General features: G+C 40.8%; 3 protein-coding genes and 1 long non-coding RNA gene across 8 annotated transcripts in view; 2 read left to right on the top strand and 2 right to left on the bottom strand.

Annotated features, from left to right (window-relative positions):
• LOC111948918 (uncharacterized) overlaps positions 1-25,320 on the top strand; it is a 377,453-nt gene that overhangs the window by 47,231 nt on the left and 304,902 nt on the right. The gene's annotated exons all lie outside the window — the stretch shown is intronic.
• Positions 1-25,320, bottom strand: part of LOC144986665 (NACHT, LRR and PYD domains-containing protein 12-like) — a 515,000-nt gene that overhangs the window by 442,240 nt on the left and 47,440 nt on the right. The gene's annotated exons all lie outside the window — the stretch shown is intronic.
• LOC144988593 (uncharacterized) lies at positions 1,642-3,111 on the top strand. The gene is made up of 2 exons (XR_013652516.1): positions 1,642-2,294; positions 2,586-3,111. It is a non-coding gene; the product is annotated as an uncharacterized LOC144988593 (long non-coding RNA).
• Positions 12,794-25,320, bottom strand: part of LOC144986998 (uncharacterized) — a 72,878-nt gene continuing 60,351 nt past the window's right edge. For both annotated transcript variants that reach the window (XM_078935801.1, XM_078935797.1), the window contains one exon: positions 12,794-15,897. In XM_078935801.1, coding sequence (XP_078791927.1) covers positions 13,709-15,838 — 2,130 coding nt within the window. In that variant the 5' untranslated portion in view covers positions 15,839-15,897 and the 3' untranslated portion in view covers positions 12,794-13,708. The remainder of the gene's footprint in view (positions 15,898-25,320) is intronic.

The following is a 25,320-nucleotide window of genomic DNA, read 5'->3' as shown; positions in this document are numbered from 1 at the left end:
AATCATCTGTGTCTCCTTTGATCTGTGCTGAGTCAGCACTTTGACTTCTTTTCAACTTTAGATCCATCATTTACAATCAAGGATTCATTGAATATTATTTATTGACAGAAAATAAAGAGTAAATGTATTTATCATCCAGCAGTGATTGTGGTGATTGTAAGTCTTTTATTTTGAAATTCCTCAAGGATGATCATCATGGTGGGATTTCTAGATCTGCATGAACTCATCCTGAATCCAAAAGACACTGGAGCATCAAAGAATCCAACCCATCTCTGCCAACATGAGGCTCTTACTTTGAAAAGTCTCAGACTTCCTGCAGGGAAACAGGCTTTCTGCTGCTGCACTGACAGATGTGCACGAGCTTGAAAGAGCTTCCTGACTGAGGAGCTGCAGACTTTCTCCTGCAGAGCAGCAGCTGACTTCAGCGTCGTCATGGTAACACCGTCTGCTGCTGCTTCTGGAAACGTCTTCAAGGCTGTGGTGGGACTTGTTGGTCTGGAGGACAGATTCTCTGAGCAAATGCTGCTTCAGCTTCAAGCTTCAGCTCTTTTCTTCTGGCAGAGCTTAGAAGAAATGGAAACCTCCTTTGTTCTGACTGTTTGCTCCAAATCCCAGATTCAGGAATTCCTCCAAGAAGTTCAGCTCAGAGATCATCAGCAGAGAAAAGCCTGAAGTTCTGATGGAAAATGACAACAGAACATGATCAATATTATTGATCCACATGGAATCCAGAAGAAACTCTGAGGTGAAGACATGAAGACACAAGCTTCAGAGACATGAGGAGAAGTCAGAGTGGATTCATTCTGGACTTTCTTCTCACATCTTCTCTTCAGAACATCTTTGTCTTTGATCCTTCAAATCTTCTGAAATCTGATCATCCATGGATTGTTTTTGTGGGATCAGATCCAGAGTTGCTGAAAGTTCTGCTGCCCTCTGCTGGTCAAAGTGTCCAAACAGCAGAGAGGAGATTCTCTGGGATTCATTGGAGTCCAGATTCTCCTGGATGTGAACAGTCTCTGCTTCTGGAACAGAAGAGTCCTTCTCAGAGCAGCATTGAGGATCTGTTCTGTCTGGCTGAGAGCGCTCCCTGCTGGTAGGAGACAGAACCACATCAGCTGCTTTTCTTTGGCCCTTCAGAAACAGTCTGGAGACTCTAAAAAACCTCCACTTCCTGAAGCAAACGGATGCAGAGCATCATGTTTGATCCTCTTCCTTCAGAAACGGCTCCATTGTTCCATCGCTCAGCAGTTTGACTAAAGCAGCTGAGAGTCTTGATGCAAACAGACCTCAGCAGCTCATCCAGAACGCCATGACAGAAGCACATGCAGCAGCACGTGCACGCTCCCAGAGAACAGCAGCTGATCCAAGTCCTGACTTTGAGGTGAGACCTTTCTGTTCTGCTTGGACCACACTTCAACATGAACTTCATTTCCCATCATTCCATCTGTCAGGAGAGAACAGCTGCAATCAGCTTCCTTCAGGAATGACCTCATAAATGTGTTAATTGAATTTAACTGAAATCTAGAAAACCTCTGTGTTGTTTTTTCACCGAAAGCATTTCTAAAATATCATTTGTCTTTGTTATTTATACTCGTAATTATTCTCTTTAAAAACAGTTATTTAAGATTTATTGCTGTTAAATTTCTTTTTCAATAATTTTTCTTTGTTCATTGAAGACATTTCTTTATTATTTACTCTACTTCAAGAATACAATAAACAAATGTGATTAAGGTTAATTTATTACCTGATGCGTTTTGCAGTCAAATCTGAACATTGAATAGACCTTTTTCACACTTCCGCATTTTTTGACCGGAAATACGTCAATGACGTGTAAAACAACTTCCTGTTAGCATAGCGGCACATATGAAGAATGGCAGAGTCGAAGAGTTGCAGTTTCTGTTGTGTTCCAGGCTGTTCGTCTTCCAACCAAAAACAGCCTGGCCTCTCATATCATTATTTTCCTGTGGATCCAAACCTGAAACCCAAATGGATATAGGCGATCTGAAGAGAGGAAGGGCATAGTTTTAATGTAAACACAGGTAGCACCCTCTGCTGCCGGCACTTACTAACTTCGCTCCGGATGTGTGGTGCGGCTGCGTCGTTCGTCGCCTGAAGAGTGGTGTCGTCCCGAGTATTTTCCCTTGGAAAAACTTTACTGCTCCTTTGAGAAGGGAGTCAGTATATGACAGAACCTCAAACGTCAGTCTATGCAGCTATGCTGTGAAGATAGCGACATGGTGGCTAAGCTAAGGCAGTAAAGATGGATCAGGACTACGTGACACACCCACCTGCAGGTAAGGTTGTTCATAATGTGTTTGGTTAACGTTAGTCAACCATGTGTACCGTTATTGGATAAATGCATTTCTACCTGAAAAAATTAATGTATATAATAAAAGCTGTTCACGCTCTCACCTATTTTAATTACATGTATTTAATTAATTTTGGGTATTTTGTCATTAACCAAAATAAATGAAATGTATTTGTAATTAAATACTTAACATACTTTTCAAAACATGATTACTGTGTTGTGTTGAAAGGTAGAATAAATATATCAAGACTGATTTTTAATTTCTTTATCTTCACAGGTGCTCTGGATGAGGCTTTGATTACATCCATGACTTAGAAGCCAAGTTCCATTGCTGCAGCCAGGAGACGATGTCATGGCGGACAAAAGTTCCTCATTGAAGACCTCCTTACTGACAATGGATCTGAGATCATGATTCCACCTTTTAAGCTTTCAGCTCCATCAGCAACGAGGAAACAGAACAAACCCAAGCCATTACCCGCCTCAGAATTATAGTGGAAAGAGTGATCAGTAGGATAAAGTCCTTTCACATCAGGGACTCTCTGTGCCGCTCACACTGATGGGCAGTGTGAATCAGATCTGGCTTAAATGCCGTGTTTTGGCAAATTGTCAAGGACTTTTTTGTGTTGAAGAGTGAATTAATGTTTGGTATGTAAATAATGTATAATGTGCAAATAGTATGGAAAAATTTAGTGTTTCCACATATTCTTAAAATCTAGTTAAATATAATTGTTATATTCGTAATATTTTCCTGTTGAAATGTGACTTTGACTTCACAAAAATAATTAGATGAACAAATAAAACAATTCTGGTCAAAATTGTGCCTCATTTAATTTTTTTAGGTATGCGTAACAACAACTGATTAATAACAACACAAATAACATCAAAGATTTAGAATAAAAAAGAACATTACAGATCATCAACAGTAAGACAGAAGGCTGAACTGATTTTTAAAGACAAGATAAGTGTAATTTAAGGTATGCATTCATGCATTTGCTATAATATCTATCCAAGTTCTCTTTCATTCCATCTCAGAAACCCCATCCAACACAGCCATGAGAGGTTGGGGCTGCACCTGGCATAATCTGCTTCCAGATGCCATCAGATATGGATCTGGCTGTGGTCCTACACAAGAGAAACACAACACACAAAAGTTAGACATAAGTGCATAACTACATTTAAATTTAATGTAATTTTTTTACATTTAAACTTAACTTGCTCTCACAAAGCAACAAAAAGTTAAATTATTCACCTGTATATGCCTTGTACAGTGTGGACCTCAGACCGTCTTAGCCAACTGTTTTGGGCTTTTGCACCACCAGCTCACTAACCGGTTCAGGATGGATTCCCTTATAAATAAAAGGCAAAAAGAAATTACAGTCTGTAATAACTACTGGGGGTGTTTTTATAATAATCTACAGTTGTTATGGATACACATCCGTTCTTAAATCATAATGATAATTTGATCACAAACCCACCTGTGTTCTTGGTCTGTGCCATCTTTGCAAGCCACTCGTGCAGGCCAGGGGGGGGGGGGTGGATCAGCCTGCTGACCCAGCTGTGAATAATGTGCGGTCTGGAAATTAAATAGGTTAAAATTAAGACATACTTATGTTGCTACATCAATGTAACATGAAACTATAACTGTCAGTAGGGTGACCAGATTTGAGTTTGTAAAAAAGAGGAGTGAAGTGAGTTTGTGAGATATTTCATCGAGAGTAATTGGTGTTCAGAGCTGCATACATGAAGCAAATATGATTACATTTCATCTATGTTCAATGTTATTTTATCATATAAGTATCGAAAAATAGGACATGTCCAGGAAAAGAGGACGTGTGGTCACCCTACTTTCAGAAAAATAATACTAATAGTAAGTGAAGAAAGTGCCGCAACTGTCTGCAGCAAGAAGAATGAACACGCATACGGGCAACTTAACATTTCTTATTTACAGCTTCACCAAATTTTTGGGTGTTATGTTAATCTCATGCCTTTTCACTTAAACACACACACAACATATTAACTGCGATGTGTTATACCTTATATTACAAATAACACCAGGATTTACAGTTGACGTAAACAAACACACAGAGTTACCGGTGATGCGGCTATGGCTAAGCTAGCTGAAGCTTACCTTGGTAATGGTGGATAAACTTCGTCCTTTAGTGGACGAATGCATCTTCACACTCTTCATCGCATCGGCGCTGATGAACTTCGGAACACAACTCAGGCTCTTCGAAAACACTCTAGGCTCTGCCATTCTCCGCCAGCGAAGCACAAACCGGAACTAGGTTTACACGTTGCTGACGTGTTTCCGGTTTTTGCGAAAAAGGTCTATTCAGGGGTGTGTTTGTCACTTGGGGGCAGGAACCTTTCTGGTTGACCTGATTGGCTGAAATTTGCATGTCAAGCAGTGGGGCGGGACTTTCATTTTGGGGCTTTAATAGAAAAGGAACGGCGGCTGCAACGTGGATTAAAAGCATTAAAACGGTAACAAATGCAGTGAATTTCACATGAGAAAAAATGACAGCACAAATAAACCCGCTGCACTTTCTAACCTTAGTTTTGGGTCGTTCGTTAATGTTTTAATCCACGTTACATCCGCGTTTTTTTTCTTATGATTGCCTCTAACAAAAGGACAAACAAGTTTGACACAAAGAGCCGACATTTCTAACAGTGATATTTAATGAGCCACACCACACACTGACCTGCCAGACACATACACAATTAAAGCCATGTTATGTGCCATAACCCCCTCCTCTCCTTACAACAGCACTGGATTAAACGGGGCCGTTGCAGTTTAATGTTTTTTCTGTATTTAACGTAAACACACATACCGGTGAAACGTGCACGCTGGTGTGGGTTTAAAAAAGGCAGCGAGCGCAAAACTGAGTTGGTTGTGATTTATTTTTTCAGTCATCAATCAGCTTTAAAATCCATCAAAGTCCTCATCTTCTGTATCTGAAACAGCTGGACCACATCTCTATCAGACACGCCTGCTTCCCTTTCCTCATCAGAGTCCGTCTCTTTGCTATGCGGCTCCAAAGAACAGTCCTGCAGTCCCACAGTGTGGCGTAACTCGCCGGCGCTGCATCCCAGTAAGGGGGGAGGAGGGACAGCTTTTCACGGTCACCTGCTGGAAGTAGCAGCGCTCAGCCTCGAGTCGATCTTCCAACACAGGCCTTTCCTTTTCCATGGAAACTCAGCTGCTGCTGCGTCTTCTTGACTTGTCAGAGTTGGTTTTCCAGCGTCTTCACTTCCGAACCATAGATTCATTATTTTAAATTCTCTGACAGCTGTTCGATAAGTTAGAAAGATCTTAACAGATTCAGACTTCCTGCTTCAATAACTCTTCTGATCAACGTTCAAATATGTCAGCAAGTATCTAAATCCTTTCGTATTAACACATAGAGTGAACCACAAATGCATTTCTGAAGAAAAAAGATCGTTTTTTTGCCTTTTTAATCAGAATTGTTCGCTTTAAGCTGTGAATGCAGACATGCAGCAGCCGGCTGCCAAGAGACCGTCAACAAAGTGCAACCTCTGTGAACTGTGAAACACCACAGTGTATAAATCAATAATCTTACAAAAAATTCATAAAATTATTATAAAGCATATTATTGTTACAATACATATTTTGTAGGAAAGTCAATCTTTATTTTATCTTGTTTCATATACTTTTTCAAATTTTAATAGATATGAATCATGACTAAAGTTATCAATAACTTGACATGACCTTATTGTCATACTAAAATAAAGAATGTCAATAGTTCACTTTGTTTATTTATAGGAATTTTTCATATTTACAAATGGATCAGATTTGGTCAAAAATCCTCAATAGCTCTGAAGATGCCAGAATTCTTTTTTTTTTGCATAATCTTTATTTTAGTAGGAAAATAAAAAATAAAATAAGGTCATGATTAGTCAGTACAGGAAGTTTGGTGACAGAAGCTTTAGTATCTTCAGAGCTATTGTGCATTTATGTTATGATTCATATCTCTATTAAATTTTAAAATTATAAGCAATAAAATGGAGGTTGACTTTCTAACAAAATTTAGTATAATAATAATGTAGCATGACTATGCTGACGAGTCTTCATTACCAGTTCATATAAATATAGACATTTATTCGCTTTTTAAAAGTTCACTGATTTTTACAGAATGGTGTTTCACAGAGGTTGCACTTTATTGACGGTCTCTTAGCAGCCGGCTCGCTGCTCTGTTTGCATTCACAGCTTAAAACGACAATTCTGATTAAAAGGCAATAAAAACGAACTTTTTTCTTTAAAAATGCTTTTGTAGTTCACTCTCTGTGTTAATACAAAATGAGTGAGATACTTGCTGACACATTTGAACGTTGATCAGAAGAGTTATTGAAGCAGGAAGTCAGAATCTGTGAAGATCTAATTTAACCGAACTGCAGCTGCTCTATTCCTGTGTTCCTCCGCGTAGCTGATAGCTTGCAGTTTAAACTATGCCTCATAATCGTGTCTCTTTGCATTTCCAGGGTTTCCAAACGACGTTGTTCTGCATTATTCACATGTCTGCACTTTTGTACCCTGAGGGGGGGGGGTCTTCTCCTCTCTCACCTGCTGTTCTCTCCTAGATCCTCTTTACCAAAGTCACACAACAACACATTAGGGCCGCTCTGTACATTTTGGAGAAAATGTAAGACTTTCACCTTATGGTTGTGAAAGTACTGAATATAGAAAATATTATAAAAGGCAGAGAGCCACATGCAGCTCAAGAGCCGCCTGTTAACCCCCCCCCCCCCCCCCCCGCACTGAGAAATGACAGTCCCGCCCCTCTGCCTCGCCGATAAGCCATGCAAATTTCAGCCAATCAGATCAACCAGAAAGGTTCCTGCCCCAAAAGTGACAAAAACGCCCCCTTAACACTGAGCGTAAATCCATATGAGCGCGCAAAAAGGAATTGACCGCGCAAGATCACTTCAGGGTTAGAATTTCGCCTGCGCGGTTGTAATGTTCACTCACTCAGTTCCTAAATACGCCCGCTTAGTTGTCTTTACGCCCTTTCAGTTTATGGCAGAAACGTAATTCCATACTCCATGTTCACTGATTCTGGCTTGTCTGCCTCAAGCCGCACGTCTCAATCCTGCTTGACGCTGCCTGGTTCCAGCGTGTTCAATGCTGCAAATATCTGGCATGGCAGCTTAAAGCCGGCCGGCTCAGGGCAGCTACAGACATCCAGAAGCCCTGGATCTGGCGGGTCTTTTTAACCCGGGTTCTGCAACAAAGGAGAAGTTGGACCTGTGCAAATACTGCAAATCCTGTTTGTAGTTAGAGCAAAACTGAAACATACACCACAAAACTGGTTTATTTTGAACCTTTTAATGTTACATTTACTCCAAAACAGAATGATTCATTTACTTATTTTTTTATTTGGAACCCCATTAGCTTCCACAAAGTGGTCGCTGGTCTTCCAGGGGTTCATACACAAAAACATTCTAACATTTCACAAAAACCAAACATGATTTCACAAAATTCACTGACTAATTCATCACATTTACCTTAAAAGCTTCACATGTTAGAATAAGTTCAAACTATTTCATTTTGTACCAGCATATCAAAAACACAAACAACAAGGATGTTGGGTTGGATTCTGAGTGAAAGTCTGTTGTAACAAAAATGTTTCTTTACTCGCCTTTCACTAAGAATCCAAACAAGACATGATTTGCTCACTGTGAACATTTCATTTACATTGAGTTCAAAGTAAAACTTTGTTTTAAAAGTACAATGTCTGAAGTTGTTGTGACCAACTTCTGCTGGAATGTCACCCCCCCCCCCCTTCATGAATAGCCTTCACATGCCAGACAAAGAAGTTCCACTGCAACGACTAAAATAGGTTGATTTAGGATTTAAAACTTGAGCTTTCAGGTGAACAGAATAAGTTCACTTTAAAGTGGTTTCTAAATGGTGAAAAAAATGTTCACAAGATGTTGAGTTTTGGATTCAGCGAAACAAAAATAAGTCCTGGTTAAATCCCATAAAACAGTGATTTTAAAGATGTTGTACACAATTCAGACCTGCCTCATTTGAAACATTTAATGTAAAGTTTTACTCAAAAACAGAAGGATGTTGGGTTGGATTCTGAGTGAAAGTCTGTTTCCTGTAGGAAAAAATTGGTCTTGCTCGGTTTTTACTTAGAATCCAAACAAAACATCAAATGCTCACATTGTATATTTCATTCATATTGAGTTCAAAGTAAAACTTTGTTTTAAAAGTACAATGTCTGGACTTGTTTTAACCAACTTCTGCTGGAATGTCACACCTTCCTGCCTCCCCCCACCATGAATAGCCCTTACATGAGCTATAGGCCAGGGGCCTGTTTCAGAAAGGAGGTTAAGTGTAAACTCTGAGTGCATTAACCCTGAAATCAGGGAAACCCTGGGTTTTCTGTTTCAGAATGGGAGGTTTGTTAAACCAGAGAAAGCAGAGTAAGTCAAACCCGTTTCTGAAAGAGAGGTAACTTATACTCTGAGTCAATGTCCATGGTTACTTATGCTGTGAACCTAACCTGGTCGGGAGCAGGTTTTATTCTCTAAACTCAAGGTTTCTGCCGGTCCCCTCCCCTTTTTAAAGACGAAGCGGTATTTTTCGCTTTAACCTTCATTGCCCACATTTCCGTCACACAGAGACGGTCTAAGTGACAAGAATGGCTTGTTCTTTTCTGGAGGACCCAATAGATGAGGAGGCTGCATTAATTCGTAGAGAATTACATTTACCTCGTACGAGGATTTTGAGACCTAGACTCGATTTTTTTTTTCACTTTTAGCTGCTGCCATGTTCTTTTAATTCCTGCAGGATTGCATCTACATGAAAATGAAATCAGGGACATTGAATTAGATTAATGTAACAATTACTTTTTGGAAACACAATTTGCTAGCACTGCTTAATTTCTTAATCCCATATAAACCTATACCACTTGATCAATACAAGGGTAGTGTTGCAGTGTGTGTGTGCTGAGCGGGGTGCGATCCACGAGTGACAAGGGGAGGGGCTGTAAATGCTAAAAAAAGCTGTAAAAGCTGTAAATGTTGTCAGCATAAAGCAAGTTTGGACTAAACTAAAGCAGAAAGTGGCTTTGAAGATGGTCAGGAGAAATGAGGGCTTTTTTCAGGAATTCTTGGAAGAGGAGGACTTCTCCAAACAACCAGAATCTAGGAGGAGGTTTTTTCAGCATTGAGATCAGGATTTAGCATGAGCTTCAATCCCATTTTTGTTCAATCCAAATGTTTACCGTCATATTCAGGAGTTCAACTCTGAAAGCCACCATGACATCATAGACATTAAAGACCCTGTTACCTAGCAACCAAACACAACAAACTGTAGACTATTCAAACTGGACATTTTGGGGCAACAATTCTTTTCTAACTCAAGTTTTGATGAAAAATCCAAATGATGGAAACAGATTGTGTAAAGGAAATGAGGATCTATTGGTGAGTCACAGTCCTGGAAACATGAGTTGTGCTCTGATGAAGACGCCTGATCCAAATGTGGATTTTTGAAATGTTCTTCATGAGATTCAAACTGATTGAAGCTTTGAATTAAAGGTGTCAACACATTTCTGCATTGGATTCATTCTGTTTCAGTGTCTAAGGTTGGTTTTGTGGCAGAAACCAAGTTTTTGTTGAACAGTAGCGTTTGAAAAAGCAGAAAGTGGCTTTGAAGATGGTCAGGAGAACTTCTTTGAAGAGGAGGACTTCTCCAAACAACCACAACCTTAGAGGAAGTTTTCTGAGCATTCATAGAATGCTTTTACAATGACTCATCATTTTCCACAAAAGCTAATGAGTTTTTCCAAATGCATGCTGGGTATTCTTAGTTCTAGCTTGGAAAGCACTTTGTGGGATTTCCCTGGAAAACCTGCTTTATCAATCATTTTGGTCTCTTTTTCTTCTTCTAAGTTCCAGCTTGGTGAGTGTGCAGGTCGCCATGGCAACCAGTGTCCAGGTCAAAGGGAGGACCACGGCCATCCAGTCTCCAGGCTTTTGGATTGATTTGGATTTGATAAACATTTGTTTCTCACATTTTAATAGTAGAATTCAACACGGGACATATAGTGGATTGTAAGAATAGGAACAAAAACAGCAACAACAAAATAATCCTCCTCCCCTTAAAACATGCATTTGACTCTGAACAAGTCTAAAACAAATCCAAGCAAAGACCAGCGCTGGGGCTCCTCTGAAGGTCCAGACACAGAGAGGCCCAGAGTGACCCCCCCTTTCTCCTTTTTGCTCTCTCCAGTGGCTGACTCCGCCCCTTAGGACGTCCCCCTGTGTGGATCAGTGGTCAGTGGGTTGGAACCTGCTGCAAATGCAGGCTCTGGTTCTAACTGCTGGATCAGAAGTGGAATGTGAGCTGTAGTGGTGTGTCTGCAGCTGGATGTGGAACACATCAGGGAGGGGTCAAAGGTCAGTTTTTATTCACTTAAAAGGATTCCAGCCAGAGACTGCTGCACCTCCAGTGTAAAAAGGAACATTACCAGAGGTCCTTCGTCCCAACAGCAGTCAGACTTTACAACAACATGGTCTAGGACTGATGAAACAGCTGCTGTGATTTATTGCCTCATTTAACTTGTTATTAATGACGTGTACTTTTACTTCCACTTTGTATTATTACTATTTTATTCCTACTCATTGCTACTTTGTTTTTTGTCTTTTTCTAACTGCCATATTTCTTGTTTTGGTTGCTGTGACAACCGAATTTCCCTCCAGAGATCAATAAAGTCTTGAACATTGAAATGTTGACTCAGACAGACTCAGGGCTCCATCCATATCCATCAGGAAAATGGCAGCTGAATTGACTTATTTTTGTTAGAGCTGGAAGTAAGACATTTTTATGGGTAACATCACACTGGCTCAGTCCAGATCACTTATGCTGTCAGTGGGTCTTCCTTTGGGTTGTTTGGCTGCATTTACACTGCAGGTCTTGATGCTCGTATCCGATTTTCTGACTATATCCGATTGTTTTGACGACCCGCTTACATCATCTTTTAAAAGTGACCCATATCCGATTTTTGCATTTACACTATACAATGCTGAAACTATCAAACATAGACGTACTGAGGACTAGGTAGCCGTATTTCCGCATTCCGCGGTCCTCTTTCGGACTTTTGTGACTGCGGTTGTCATGGAGGCAAGGCAGCGACAGAAAGAGGCGTTGCCTTGGGCGCTCCAGAGGGGATGCACGGGGGAGGAAAAAAAGGAGGGCTGCTCGGCTCTCTCTGAGTTTTGAATGAGGAAGTGTTTGCAGACGTGCTGTACAAACAGTTTGATCCAAGTGTTGAACCTTTCCTGCGCGATGACTTCTCTTTTCCGACCGTGGTCAGAAACACACGGGAGATTTCCTCAGGGTTCTCTTTTCCGTTCTGAACCCTCTGCCTCCAGAGTGGGCTAAGAAAGACTCCAAAACTTTTGGGGGAGACACCTTATTTTTAATTTATGGTTCTCCGACACTCCCCCGCTCCGCGCTCACACCCCCTCTGCGCTCCATACACACACACACACACGCAAGCACGCGCGCGCTCACACACACGGTCCCGATCATACACGCCCCCCAAACAAATAAACGGCTTCAAGCCTGTTCCATAGCAACGGTGTCCCGCTTCATTAGTTACCGTTTGCGTCCGGACCGGGAACAGCAGATTCCAACTACGGTCTGAAGCCTGAGGTTGAAAGGTAACACACTGACAGAAATATCAGCACACAAAAGCACCTTAATAAGTCGTGTGATCTCAGTTGGTGGTGTCCTGAGTTGACGTCACTGACGTAAGACTCGCATTTACTGGGGAATATCCGATTTGTCTGCTTACATGGCACACGCGAATGCACGTATCCGATTCATTTCCGATTTATTTCCACATATGAGAGAGGCCTGTATTCGATCTGAGAAAAACAGAATCCATGCGCTTTTGTCCTGCTTACACTTTCACCGATCATATCCGATCTGTGCCACATGAGAGGAAAAAATCGGAATTGGGTCACTTGAACCATGCAGTGTAAAGGCGGCCTTTGTGTGCACCTGTATATACTTCCTCTGGAGGTCAGAATTGGACAAAAACAAAAGTGAAAGAACATCAACAATATAGAAACACAAATGTCTATGCAGAATAGAAAAAACTGTGGTTTCAGTGAGTGGAGAGCATCTACACACTGCTACTTCCGATGGTTTCAGTTTGGAACAGCTGGACGTTCCTTCATGAAGATGTACAATAAAACCTACTCTGCTAGAGAAAGTGGTGTTTGGTTTAGAGTTGGAGATGTTTCAGAGCTGAAACAGGCAAATTTAAGAAAGACAAAATGGTCAATGTGACTGATGAACCAATCAAATAATTGGATGGAGCTCTGTGATCTCACCTCAGTCATGGGTTCAGCAGTCAGAACTGGACCTGAGGAGTCCAGCTTTGGAACCAGCAGAGAACCAACAAACAGCAGAAACCCACACTGTGAGAAAGACTCCACACTTCTGACTGATGTTCACGTCCACTTTATTCTTCATAGACAAGATTGGGACAGAACACTGAGAACCAAAAAGAACAGAGGAACAGTTCTTATGTCTATAAGAAAACATGAATCACAAGAACACCAGACACAAACACCAGTCTGGTTCTTTATAATTTTATATTTTAAACAATACCGAAATATTTATGAACCATATAGTGTTAGATTTAGAGATGTACAGTATAAAATAATTCTAGTTTCGTCATGGTAACACAAAGACTTAGACAACATAGTTATAGCTTATACCATGGACCGGGTAAATACTTGATTCTGATTGGCTGCTGGGTATAGATTAAAAAGTGATAATCCACAGTGATAATTGCACGCCTAAAAAGAAGTTCCGGTCACATAGCTTCAATATTCTACATCACTGTGCTGGCTTCTTTACCACAACCTTTAGCTTAATCATATTGACAAAAACAAGCACTAAGAGGTGAACTTTATCTCTGAACTGATTTTATTTAACACATCGTGATGGCATAGATATCCCGTTCCTTTGCAGCTGTAGTCAAAGTCAGTGCTGGCCCCACCGGTGCGTTATGTTACAGTGACAGGGTTTCAGTTCAATGCATCTAATAATCACTTCTGCCTCTTTATTACTAAATAACTGCATCAATGTGGTCTGGAGCCCATCAGCCTGTATACATTTAAATGAAAGATCAGGATGGTTTAATAGCTGATCTCAGGTCAGTTTCTCTTCTGCATGAGTTCTCTGTTTTAAGGTAAACTACATCACTAAACCTTTTGGCAAATACTTTACACAAAAAAGGGGTGATTTGAGATTAAATACATCGCTAAAACTTTTTTTATATTGTTTACACAAAAAGACTAGATACAGAACTAAAATTGTTTATCACATTCTTTACATGAAAAGGGTAGTCCCCTTTAATGTGTTTTCATGTGTGTCTTGAGACTGGATGTTTGGTTAAATTTTTTTTTACATACTTTACAAGAAAATGGCTTTTCTCCTGTGTGAGTTCTCATGTGTTTTTTGAGATTAGATATTTCACTAAAACGTTTATCACATTCTGTACAAGAAAAAGGCTTTTCTCCTGTATGAGTTCTTATGTGGTTTTTGAGATTAAATAATTGACTAAAACGTTTATCACATTCTGTACAAGAAAAAGGCTTCTCTCCCGTATGAGTTCTCATGTGTGTTTTGAGATTATGTACAAAACTAAAACTTTTATTACATTCTTTACATGAAAAAGGCTTCTCTCCTGTATGAGTTCTCATGTGTTTTTGGAGACTAGATGAATCACTAAAACGCTTATCGCATTCTACACAAGAAAAAGCCTTTTCTCCTGTGTGAGTTCTCATGTGTTTTTTGAGAGTAAACAGATGACTAAAACGTTTATCACATTCTATACAAGAAAATGGCTTCTCTCCTGTATGAGTTCTCATGTGTGATTTAAGATGAGATGTTTGACTAAAACTTTTGTCACATTCTTTACAAGAAAGGGGCTTTTCTGTTTTATGAATTCTCATGTGTGTTTTGAGAATATGTGCAAAACTAAAACTTTTATCACATTCTTTACAAGAAAAAGGCTTCTCTCCTGTGTGAGTTCTCATGTGTCTTTTGAGAGTAGATATTTCACTAAAACTTTTATCACATTCTTTACAAGAGAAAGGCTTTTCTCCTGTATGAGTTCTCATGTGTATTTTGAGTTTTGATTTTTCACTAAAACTTTTATCACATTCTTTACAAGAAAAAGGCTTTTCTCCTGTGTGAGTTCTCATGTGTGTTTTGAGATTACATACAAAACTAAAACTTTTATTACATTCTTTACATGAAAAAGGCTTTTCTCCTGTATGAGTTTTCATGTGTGTCTTAAGAGTGGATGTTTGATTAATTTTTTTTTTACATTTTTTACAAGAAAAAGGCTTTTCTCCTGTGTGAGTTCTCATATGTTTTTTGAGAGTAAACACATGACTAAAACGTTTATCACATTCTTTACAAGAGAAAGGCTTTTCTCCTGTATGAGTTCTCATGTGTATTTTGAGTTTTGATTTTTCACTAAAACTTTTATCACATTCTTTACAAGAAAAAGGCTTTTCTCCTGTGTGAGTTCTCATGTGTGTTTTGAGATTACATACAAAACTAAAACTTTTATTACATTCTTTACATGAAAAAGGCTTTTCTCCTGTATGAGTTTTCATGTGTGTCTTAAGAGTGGATGTTTGATTAAATTTTTTTTTACATTTTTTACAAGAAAAAGGCTTTTCTCCTGTGTGAGTTCTCATATGTTTTTTGAGAGTAAACACATGACTAAAACGTTTATCACATTCTATACAAGAAAAAGGCTTTTCTCCTGTGTGAGTTCTCATGTGTGATTTAAGATGAGATGTTTGACTAAAACTTTTGTCACATTCTTTACAAGAAAAAGGCTTCTCTCCTGTGTGTCTCATGTTTGTTTTGAGCTGAGAAAAATAACTAAAACTCATCCTCTGATCTCTGTTCTGTGGGTCTGTCTCCTCATCTGTAGTTGATGCAGATTCTGTCTCCTCATCTGTACTTGATGTTGATTCTGTCTCCTCATCTGTACTTGATGTTGATTCTGTCTCTTCATCTGCAGTTGATGTTGATTCTGTCTCTTCATCTGTAGTTGATGTTGATTCTTTGTTTTGGTTTCCTTCTTCAACATGACTATCAGTTACATTAAAGCTCTGCTGATTGTTTAGATCTGCTTCACTGTTCTCATCTTCCTCATAAGTAGGGATCTCCATCAAGGTATCAGTCTCCCACTTCAGATCAGGCTGATCTTCATCCTGACTGATGCAGAGTTCCTGTGGCTCCTCTTTAATTTGTGAAAGTTGTTGTTCCACTTGTTCGTCTTTAATCTGTGGAGGTTTTCGTTCCTGCAGTTCCTCTTTAATCTGCAAAGTTTCTGGTTCTCCATGTTCCTCTTTAATCTGTGGAGGTTCTGGTTCTCCATGTTCCATTTTAATGTGTGGAAGTACTGGTTCTTCATGTTCCTCTTTAATTTGTGGAGGTTCTTGTTCCCTGTGTTCCATTCTTAAATTGCTCTGTTGGCTGCACAGATCCTCTTCACTCGCAAAATGCTGAGGGGGGACTGTAGGGAAAAAAAGACAAAAAAGGAGAACTTTTATACTTTTAAAGGTATACTGTATGTGTATTGTCAAGAAATAGTTTGTTTTGGTTCTCTTTTACAGATAAGACAGTTAGGGGTGATGTCAGTCTTTCAGTCTTCAGTAGGTTAAACACCTAATTAAAGAAACTCATAAGTTTTCAAAAAAGGTTTCTATACATTTTAATAAACATACACTCCCCACACTGACAAACTCATCTTTTACAGTAATAAGGTGGTGGTCATTGATCTTGTGTTTCCTACTCCGGTGTTTTTCAAGGGGAAGATGGTCAGGTGTGCCGTGTGAAATTGCCCCCATTAACTGATCTAAACAGGATATCAGCTCTTTGTTCATCCAAACAGGCCTTGATGAAACACAGAGTAGTTAGGAATATGAAAGATCATAAAATACTTTTTTCTTTGTGTTTATTTGATTCTATTAAATTTTTAAATTTTGATAAGAATGACAGTACCGCAATTTAGTTATAGGTTCAGGCGGTTTCGCAAAAGTGCCGCCCCTTTAAATGTCTCCACCAATAATTCTTGGAGGTTTAATCACATGTCATTACACTTACAGATCAGAAATGGAAAAGTCGTCACTTCTTTGTCCTGATTCTGCGAAACAAACTATGAAGCTCAGAGAAGCGAGTCTATCTGCGTTCGGCAGCTGTTTGCACTACATCTCCCATGATATATTGGGTGAAAGTGACAGCGTCTCAGGGCACAATTAGTCTTTTTCTTAAATGCATTGAAACCACAACGAACACACATCAAACATTTTTTAAATCTTTTAACTTTTATTACAACTTTTAGAAAAAACAGATGAATGCTGGTGTGCTGCTGGATTTTTGTCAAGTGTGCCGTGGCTCAAAAAAGGTTGAAAAACACTGCCCTACCCCATCTCTTATGTGGGGATTCAGACACTCAGTGATCTTGGTTGTGGCCCGGGGGCGAATGGCGGCCCACGGGAAGATTTTTTGTGGCCCTCAATAAATCCTAAATTAGGGTTGTGCTGAAGAACGGATGAACATAAATCCATGCAGGAAAGGCTGCAATCTGCATCCAGGCTGCACGTAAATATGTGGGAATAACATCAGACTTTATATTGTCGGGACAAGACTGGAAACACAAATCCATGTGCTGGTTTGAATGGTTTCTAAGCACTGTGCGGCCTTTCTGCTTTGAATCTTACACCACCCCACAGCCGCTGAGTGAGCTGGCGCTCCGAGCTGCCCCGACACACACTTTTACCGGGACACCCGGTTCTCCTAAATTCGTTCACGTAGAGCGGCGGGACGGGTCACAGTCCTTAGTCTCCCACACGTAACAAAGCATCCCCCGTTCCCTCTCAAACACAAAACTGTAAGTCTGCCTGCTCTGCTAGAGACACGGTCGCTCGCTTCACCGGTCCACCTGACTAATCAGGTGCAGGAGCGCACCACTTTTTTCTATTTTGTTTATTTTATTTATTTATTTATTTTTAACTTGTCCTGTCCAACAGCTGGGCAGACAGATGAGAGCTGAGGGCCTCTTGTGTTGGACATATTTTACTTTAACAAGAGGGGTCATTAATCTTCAGACAAACCAAGGGTATGTCTGAATAAACCCCTTTTGTAATTGAGGCCAAACTTTATTAATTTCAAACATGTTTGAAAATCTTTGGTGTTGGACCGGACGGAAAAGGAAAGAAGGGAAGAAGAGAGAGGGACATTAGAGAGAGGGGGGGGTAGGAGGGTGATAATAGGAGGGGAAGGGGGATAAGACCATGAAGCAGCATAAAGCAACAAGTTTACTGGTTGTTAATCATTATGGTAAGGTTCAAATGTAGTACATAAAGAGCGGGGCCTGTCCACACACACGCTCAAATGTTATAAACACACCTGCTAGCTGCAAAAATGTCCACCTGTCGACATGTACACAAAACAGATAGTGTTCACACGCATACTTATGCCTTAAAACCAACTAGTGTGAAATATTTCAGTCATTCAATCATGCAAACTGTTAGTGCAAAGGTGAGCTAACACCTGTGCTCAGGTGAGTGTTTATGTTCTTCTAAAATGGATGGTGGAACGTGAAAAGACGGAGGGAGAGTGCCCAGCCATCCCCACCCCAAGACCCCCACCGCAGCAGCAGCGGCAGCCGGAATCCCCCCAACGCCACACGGGAACCGGCAGGGAACAACCGCCTCCCGGGCGACCAAGCCCGCCATCCAGGCCAGGGCCAGCAGGACCGCCGCAAGGCCCCCAGAGCCAGAGAGCAGGGAGGCACGGAGGGGAAGATAGCGCCGCCCCAGCCCAAACAGGAGAGCAGCCCCCCCCGCCGCGCCGGAAGAGCCCAACGCAGGGCCCCACCGGAGAAGGATGCCCACAGCCCCAGACGAGCACCCCACCACCACCCAGGAGTTCCGGGCATCCCCCCGCCCCAACCCCAGGTACAGGCCAGGACCCCCCAAGGGAGACCCGCTCCGCACTCCAGGCAGCCATCCGCCCGGCCCACGGTTGGTCCAGGGAGGAGCAAGGCAGGGGCCCGCCGCCCCCGCCCAGGAGGGGGGAACCCCGGGGAAAAAAGAGGGCCCACAAGGGGTGTTGTAAATACGGCCCGACCAGGCTCGGCCACAGTTGGAAATTTGGCGGGGCCCAGAGCTCAGGAGCAAAGACCAGAACCCACCCCCCAGGGACACAAACACCCCCGGCTCAGATGTAATGTATTTTATTTATTTTTTAAAGTCACTTCCCTCGGTTTAAACTGGATCATCGTGGATGAGTCATTATTTGGGAAATAAAATAAAGTAATAAAGTAAAATAACGAATAATAATTATATAATAACAAAAAACTACCCAACCCCCACGATATCATCGTCCATCCCGATGGTTGACTGCAAACATCATCAACTGCCAATTTAAGGGACATCGCCCAACCCTATCCTAAATGATCTTTATTAAACCAGCTGTACATTGTTTCACTAGAAAAAAACAGGTATTTACGCTCAGGTGTCAACGGTACAATGTATTAATTTCACCACAAGAGGGCAGACAACATTTTCTATGTGACTGCAAGTTGGTGTTTAAAAACCCACTTCTATTAAATTTGTGTTTTATGTGTTTTTAGAATGTTCTTGTAGCATTTTGCAGGAACGAGGACATACATAAAACATTTTTGAGTATTTCTTTTTATAAATAAGAGCAAATAAAAAGGCAACAATAGAAAAAGCTACGTGGTCAGTCTACCATAACCGAGCTCCAAAGTGAAATTAAAACACTACGGGATAAGTGTGAAGATATGGAGGGGACAATGAGGCGGGGAAACATTCGCATAGTCAGTGTTGACGAGCGGCAGGACTCCAGCAGCCCAGATGAGGTCTCCAAAATACCTCTTTATACACTGCAAAAAAAGAAAAGTTGGTAGAACTTAAAATTGTAAGGCAACAAACTTCGGTAAAATTTTAAGTTAAGGACCTTAAACTCAATATTTTAAGTTTTGTGTTGGAGTTTTCAAACTCATTTATCTAAGTTCTTCTAACTCAGTTGTAAATGTTATGAACTTAAAAGTTCAAGTTGGATTAACTTTGAATTGTAATTTTGACCAACTCAGATGTAAGTTATAGTGACCTAGAATGTTGCGTAATCCTAACTCCGAATCTTGGATTTTTCACAACTCAGGCTTAGATGTACAGACTTAATTTTATAGGCTGTAACAACTGTAGATTCCAATTATTGCTGACTTGACCAGAGGTTGAAATAATTTAAATTTGAGTATTAAGAGCACCTCTGTTTTTGACTTTTAATACAGTTTAGTGATCATACATACTTTATATCCTTCCGCTTTTCTTTTTTATGTCCACATGCAGCCAAGATCTTTTCAAGATCGACGTGGCACAGGTTAGCAGTTACAGCTAACCTGCATGTGTGCAAAGGAAAAGTATTTAAACTTGACCATACTCCATAGCAACAACATGAACATTCACTTCTCTTCACAGCTCCCTAACTCAAGGTTTGGGAATCAACACTTCCCATGAGTCTTAGTTGCCATGGGCGGGGCTAAGGCCCGGTTCACCAAAACGTTGTTTACAAAATGGCTGAAGCCTGGGGGGTATTCCAGAAAGCAGGTTATGCTAGCTCCCACGATAATTTTGAGGGCTAAGGAAGTTGATTAATTCAATTAAGTAGGTGTAACTTTGATGCTGCTGTTAGATCGGCACCGCAATGTGTATATGTATAACTGATTCTAATACTTATGTCATTAAATAAGAGTTAAAACTTCTGCAGACACTTCTTGACAAACCACTAAATCAGTGGACAATGCCAACTCCAAAAGTTGGCATTCCTGCATTTCACAATTAAAAAAGATAAGTTCACAGAACTTTATCACACAGTAATGAACTGCAACTTAGATATATAAGTACAGACAACTCAATAAATGATGTTGAACTGTACAACTACCTTAACTTGCTGAACTGACTTAAATTGTTGGATTAATTAGAAGAACTTAGATTATAGAGTTATTACAACATAATAGATTTTGTTAAGTCAAAAATTTAAGTTGGATTTATTACAGTGTAGAAGTTTGCTTGCAATGTTTACCAGATGGCTACCTCGGCCTCCAACACAGTGTTACCAACCCCATTTTGATATTTTACTCATTTTAAGTTAACCATGGGTGGGCTGACAATAATAAGCTTTAATGTGAAGGGTCTTGGTGGCAATCAAAAGTAAAAAAAATATTACTTCACGTCAAACATTATAGGTGCCAAATTGCACTACTACAAGAAACACATCTAACAGATGATGAACATCAGAAACTAAAAAGGTCTCGGGCAGATAAAGTGTACTACTCATCACATTGTGAGGGGTTTGGCTATAGTAATACACAGACAAGTCAATTTAACTGAAACTAAAGTACACAAAGACAGGGAGGGAAGATTCATTCTAGTAAACAGACTAATATAGCAGATCTAGAGCATAGCTCTGGTATTCTACTCATGGGGGAGACTTTAACTGTATAATGTCACAACTGGACAGACATTCTTTTTCTACATCTTTATCCAAAATGGCTATAACCCTTAAATCTTTGTCTATGGAGACTGGATTTGTGGATGTATGGAGATCTAAATTTCCAAATTACAGATATTTCACTTTCTACTCAAACAGGCACAAATCATACTCACAACTTGACGATTGTTTTTACACATAAAGCTGAAATACATAGAATTGACGAAATAACAATAATCCCGATGACAATCTTAGATCATGCCCCGATCGTGTTCACCTGTGTCTTGTCTGCCCTGTCTGTATATAAGTATTGTCTCTGCCTTCCTCTTGTGCTGGTCCATTAGCTTCTTGTCGCCCTGTTCATGATATGTTCCATGTCCCTCGCCACGCCACAGTAAGTTTTTGTTTTTGTTTTGTCATCCTGCTCGGCAGCGCTTTTTGTTAATTAACCCTCTAGTCCTGAACCCGTTGGCCTCCCGTCTCTGCGTCTGGGTCCTACCGGCTCTCGAGCCTCCCTCACCTTGACAGATTTTATTTTTTTTTAATTCGATTTCCGATTTTTTCCCGATTTTATTTCCCCGCCCACCCTACTTAAGGAAAGCAATAAGTACAAACGGCACACAACTTTAGCAAATGTTGCTTTTATTTAATCAAACCCAAGACAAATGTAACACCAATTTCTGGGATGAATAATAAATAAATGAACACACTCTTGGAATCAAAGTTAAGTATAAGATTTTTCTTCTTACTCCCTTTTTGGACTTGTGTTTAAATAATTGTGTCTTGTTTTATATAACCTTTGTCTGGTTTTTGTCTAATTTCGTTATTCTAATTCTAAACTTGTTTTCACTTATCCAAAATAAAAAGGTTACTTCTTTACTTAAAGTCCCAGCTGTGTTTTGAGTCACACTTTGTAGTCTAGACCAGTGTTTTTCAACCAGTGTGCCGCGGCACATTAGTGTGCCGTGGGAGATGTTCAAGTGTGCCGTGGAAAATTGCCCTCATTAACTGATCTAAAAACATTAACCATCTCCAGGAAATCAGCTCTTTGTTCATCCAAACAGGTCCTGATAAAACACTGAGTAGTTAGGAATATGAAAGATCATAAAATACTTATTTCTTTGTGTTTAACTGATTCTATTAAAGACATTTTGATAAGAATGACGGCACCGCGATTTACCTGCAGCTATAACTGTTTTCTGAAAAGTCCCGCAGCTTTTACTGTCTCCACGACTCCACCAATCATTCTTGAAGGCTTAATCACATGTCATCAGTCTGACCAATCAGAAGTGTTTAAAGTCTAAACTTCCTTGTTCCAATTTAGCTCATAACTCACTCATTTCCAACAAAAACACCAGCTAAAGCTCGTCTTTAGCGGTGTAGCTTTCCACAGAATCCGGTATCAGACCGTGGAACAAGTGAACAAAACCATGAAGCTCAGAGACGCAAGTGTTTCTGCCGGTTTCTCGCCGTATTCACACTACATCTCCCATGATGCATTTGCTTAAAGGGACAGCGCCTTAGCGTACAATGAGTCGTCCTTGTTACACGGATTGAAACCACAACGAACATACAGTTTGTATGTAACTTAACTTTTATTACATCTTTTAGAAAAAACATCTGCAACTTCCTGCTTTTTCTGCCACAATTATCACAAAAATGCACGTCAGATTGCCGGGGGGGGGGGGGCTGTAGATCAAAACAGACTATGAGTTTCTGCTTTTTTTGGGGTTGGGGGGGGGGGGGGGGGGTTGCTGGTGTGCCGCGGGATTTTTGTCAAGGTTAAAGTGTGCCGTGGCTCAAAAAAGGTTGAAAAACACTGGTCTAGACTAAAAGAAGACAAACATTCACCTTGAGAATAGCACCATTTTCTAAAGGATTAACAATACAGCTCATATCTGGGGTCTAAGGTTTTAATTAAATTAAGAAACCCCGTCTTCTCCACGGAGAAAATGATTAAGCAGCAGGAGTCGCGGTCAGACCCCCCCCCCGCCTCCTCCGAACACAAAATCCTAAAGCGGCCGCGTAATGAATATATCGGTAAAAGTAAAAATTACAACACTGTATTCTTTATTAACAAATAACAGTAACAACTAATGAACTAACTATACAGGCGTTGTAGAATGAGTATGTGTTTCTGTGTCAGGGCGCGTGCGTGTTTAAGAGGACTGAGTGCGCGGGTGCGCGTGCCACGCGGGTGCGCGTGCCACGCGGGTGCGCGTGCCACGCGGGTGCGCGTGCCACGCGGGTGCGCGTGCCACGCGGGTGCGCGTGCCACGCGGGTGCGCGTGCCACGCGGGTGCGCGTGAGAGCCTTTGACCCCGATGGGCTTTAAGCAGCGTGGGGGGGGGGGGGGTCTTTTCCTCCACGTCTGTGGCAGTAAACCCAGACCAGTTCCAAACAACAAACTTTCACCACTGTCACCGGTGGCCATGCTGTCGCTAGTTGCTTCATGTGTCAATTGTCGCGTGTCGCCGTGTAATACTAACGCTACGGAAGCTTTGGGGAGCCAAAAATGCGCCACATAAAAACTTGATTTAGTTATATTTGAAATCGCCCGTAACAAAAAATTCGAATTAATTCATTTGATCGATGTATCGCCCAGGCCTACTTATAATGAAGGCAACACATGCAATATGTATCTATATTAGCCTACTATCAAAATGACTAAGTACATAATGAGTATTAACGATTAAATGTTTATTTGCCCTGCAGTGCATTCTGCGGAGAACGACGCGTCACGTGACTGCTCTGTTGTGCGGAGGAGCAAGCGATCTCTCATACGGATTACCTTTCCCAGCTCAGATTATTTGCCTACTGAATATATTTTCCCAAAGAGCATTCCACCCATCAAAGGATCTGTGTAGCTTCTTTGACGGGTGGAATGCGTTCCAGTGAGTGAGGCGGAGCGGCCTCCCACCAAACGCGTGACTGTCGAACAATCATTTTTCCTCCAGAGCATTTCTTTTTTTTGCTAGCAAAACTGCGGGACTTGGGTTTGAACTGTGGGTTTTTGTATATATTGTGTATTTGGGGAAATTGGGTTTTTGATGTTTGAGTGTTGGGCAAAGTGTTTAAAGCGTAAATAACGTACATTATTGTATTGTCTTGTTTTTCCTCCTACATAAACCATATTAAAACAAAAAATATATTTCTCTCCCCCATCGTCTTACATTTTCAAACATTTTTGAAAATGCTCCAGGGCAGCGCTAAAGAGCCGCATGCGGCTACTGAGCCGTGGGTTGCCGACCCCCGCACTAGACAGTGGAGACTGAATGCTTCTTTTCTTAACGATAAAGAATTCATTCCTCTCATTAAAACTGAACTAAGATATTACTTAGATTTGAATAAATCATCTGATACAGCCCCTCTCATGCTGACTATTGACTGTGCAAAGGACTTTTTGAGGGGTACTGTAGCATCATTTCTCATGCAACAGCAAAAAAAGACAAAAGTTTAATAAACAGCAGCAATTACAGAATAAAATCAAAGAATTGGAACACAGACACAGCAGAGTGCAGAACCAAACCTCTTTACTGACTTGAATACGACTCGCAAAGAATTGCAAGAAACTGTAATCAGAGAAGATTGAGGGAAACCTTCCCTTTGCCAAACAACAAAATGATGAACATGGAAATAGAGCCAGAAGGCTCTTAGCCTGTAACCCTTGTGCTATCCTAGGCACTGTAACGTTGGGACTTGGGTCATCTAGACCCACTAGACAGTGCTCTGAACCTTTGTTCTTCATTGATTTGTGATCTTCACTGGTGTCCATGGATTACATGAAATCTTTCCACTTTTATCTACCTTTGTCATGGTAGGGAGAACACGTCAATAGAAGGGTGAAACATGATGCTCACAGAAACATGAGTATCATAAAAAAACCATAAGATTCAGGAGAAGAGTTTGGGATCCGGCTAATCCGTGTCAACAACAACATTAAGCTTCTGATGCATTCAAACTCCGTACTGCAGGCATAATGCCACAATGTGCATCTTGGCTGTAAATATGTAGGAAAAACTTCAGCCTTTATTTTGTCGGGACACGATTGGAAACACAAATTCACACGATTGCATGTTTTCTCAGGACTGCCCGAAGCGGCACTTCTGCCTTTAAAAGCCGCCTCAAATGTACTCTTCTGCTTAGAGACTCTCCCGGGAGACAGTCAGACGGACTGAGGTCTGAAGCGTTGAATGTTACAAAGCACCTTTCCCTTCCCTTCACTTTACACAAACACGAAGACTCCGGCTGCAATGATCAGACATGCTTAGCTCGCGCAGAGCATGTAGCCACACCGAGTGAGCACTGACGTCATCGCCCCGCCTCCCCCCTGGAAATGCTGACTGGGATTGAATATTGCTAGTTTGAAAAGGTAAGTGCAATCCCCTCTTTGCATTTTCACTTTAATTATGTCACAGAA

This window comes from Oryzias latipes, chromosome 2, assembly GCF_053564925.1.
Source record: "Oryzias latipes strain Hd-rR chromosome 2, Olatipes_Hd-rR_3.1".
Lineage (NCBI taxonomy): Eukaryota > Metazoa > Chordata > Actinopteri > Beloniformes > Adrianichthyidae > Oryzias > Oryzias latipes.
This window is presented reverse-complemented; position numbering and strand designations above follow the sequence as displayed.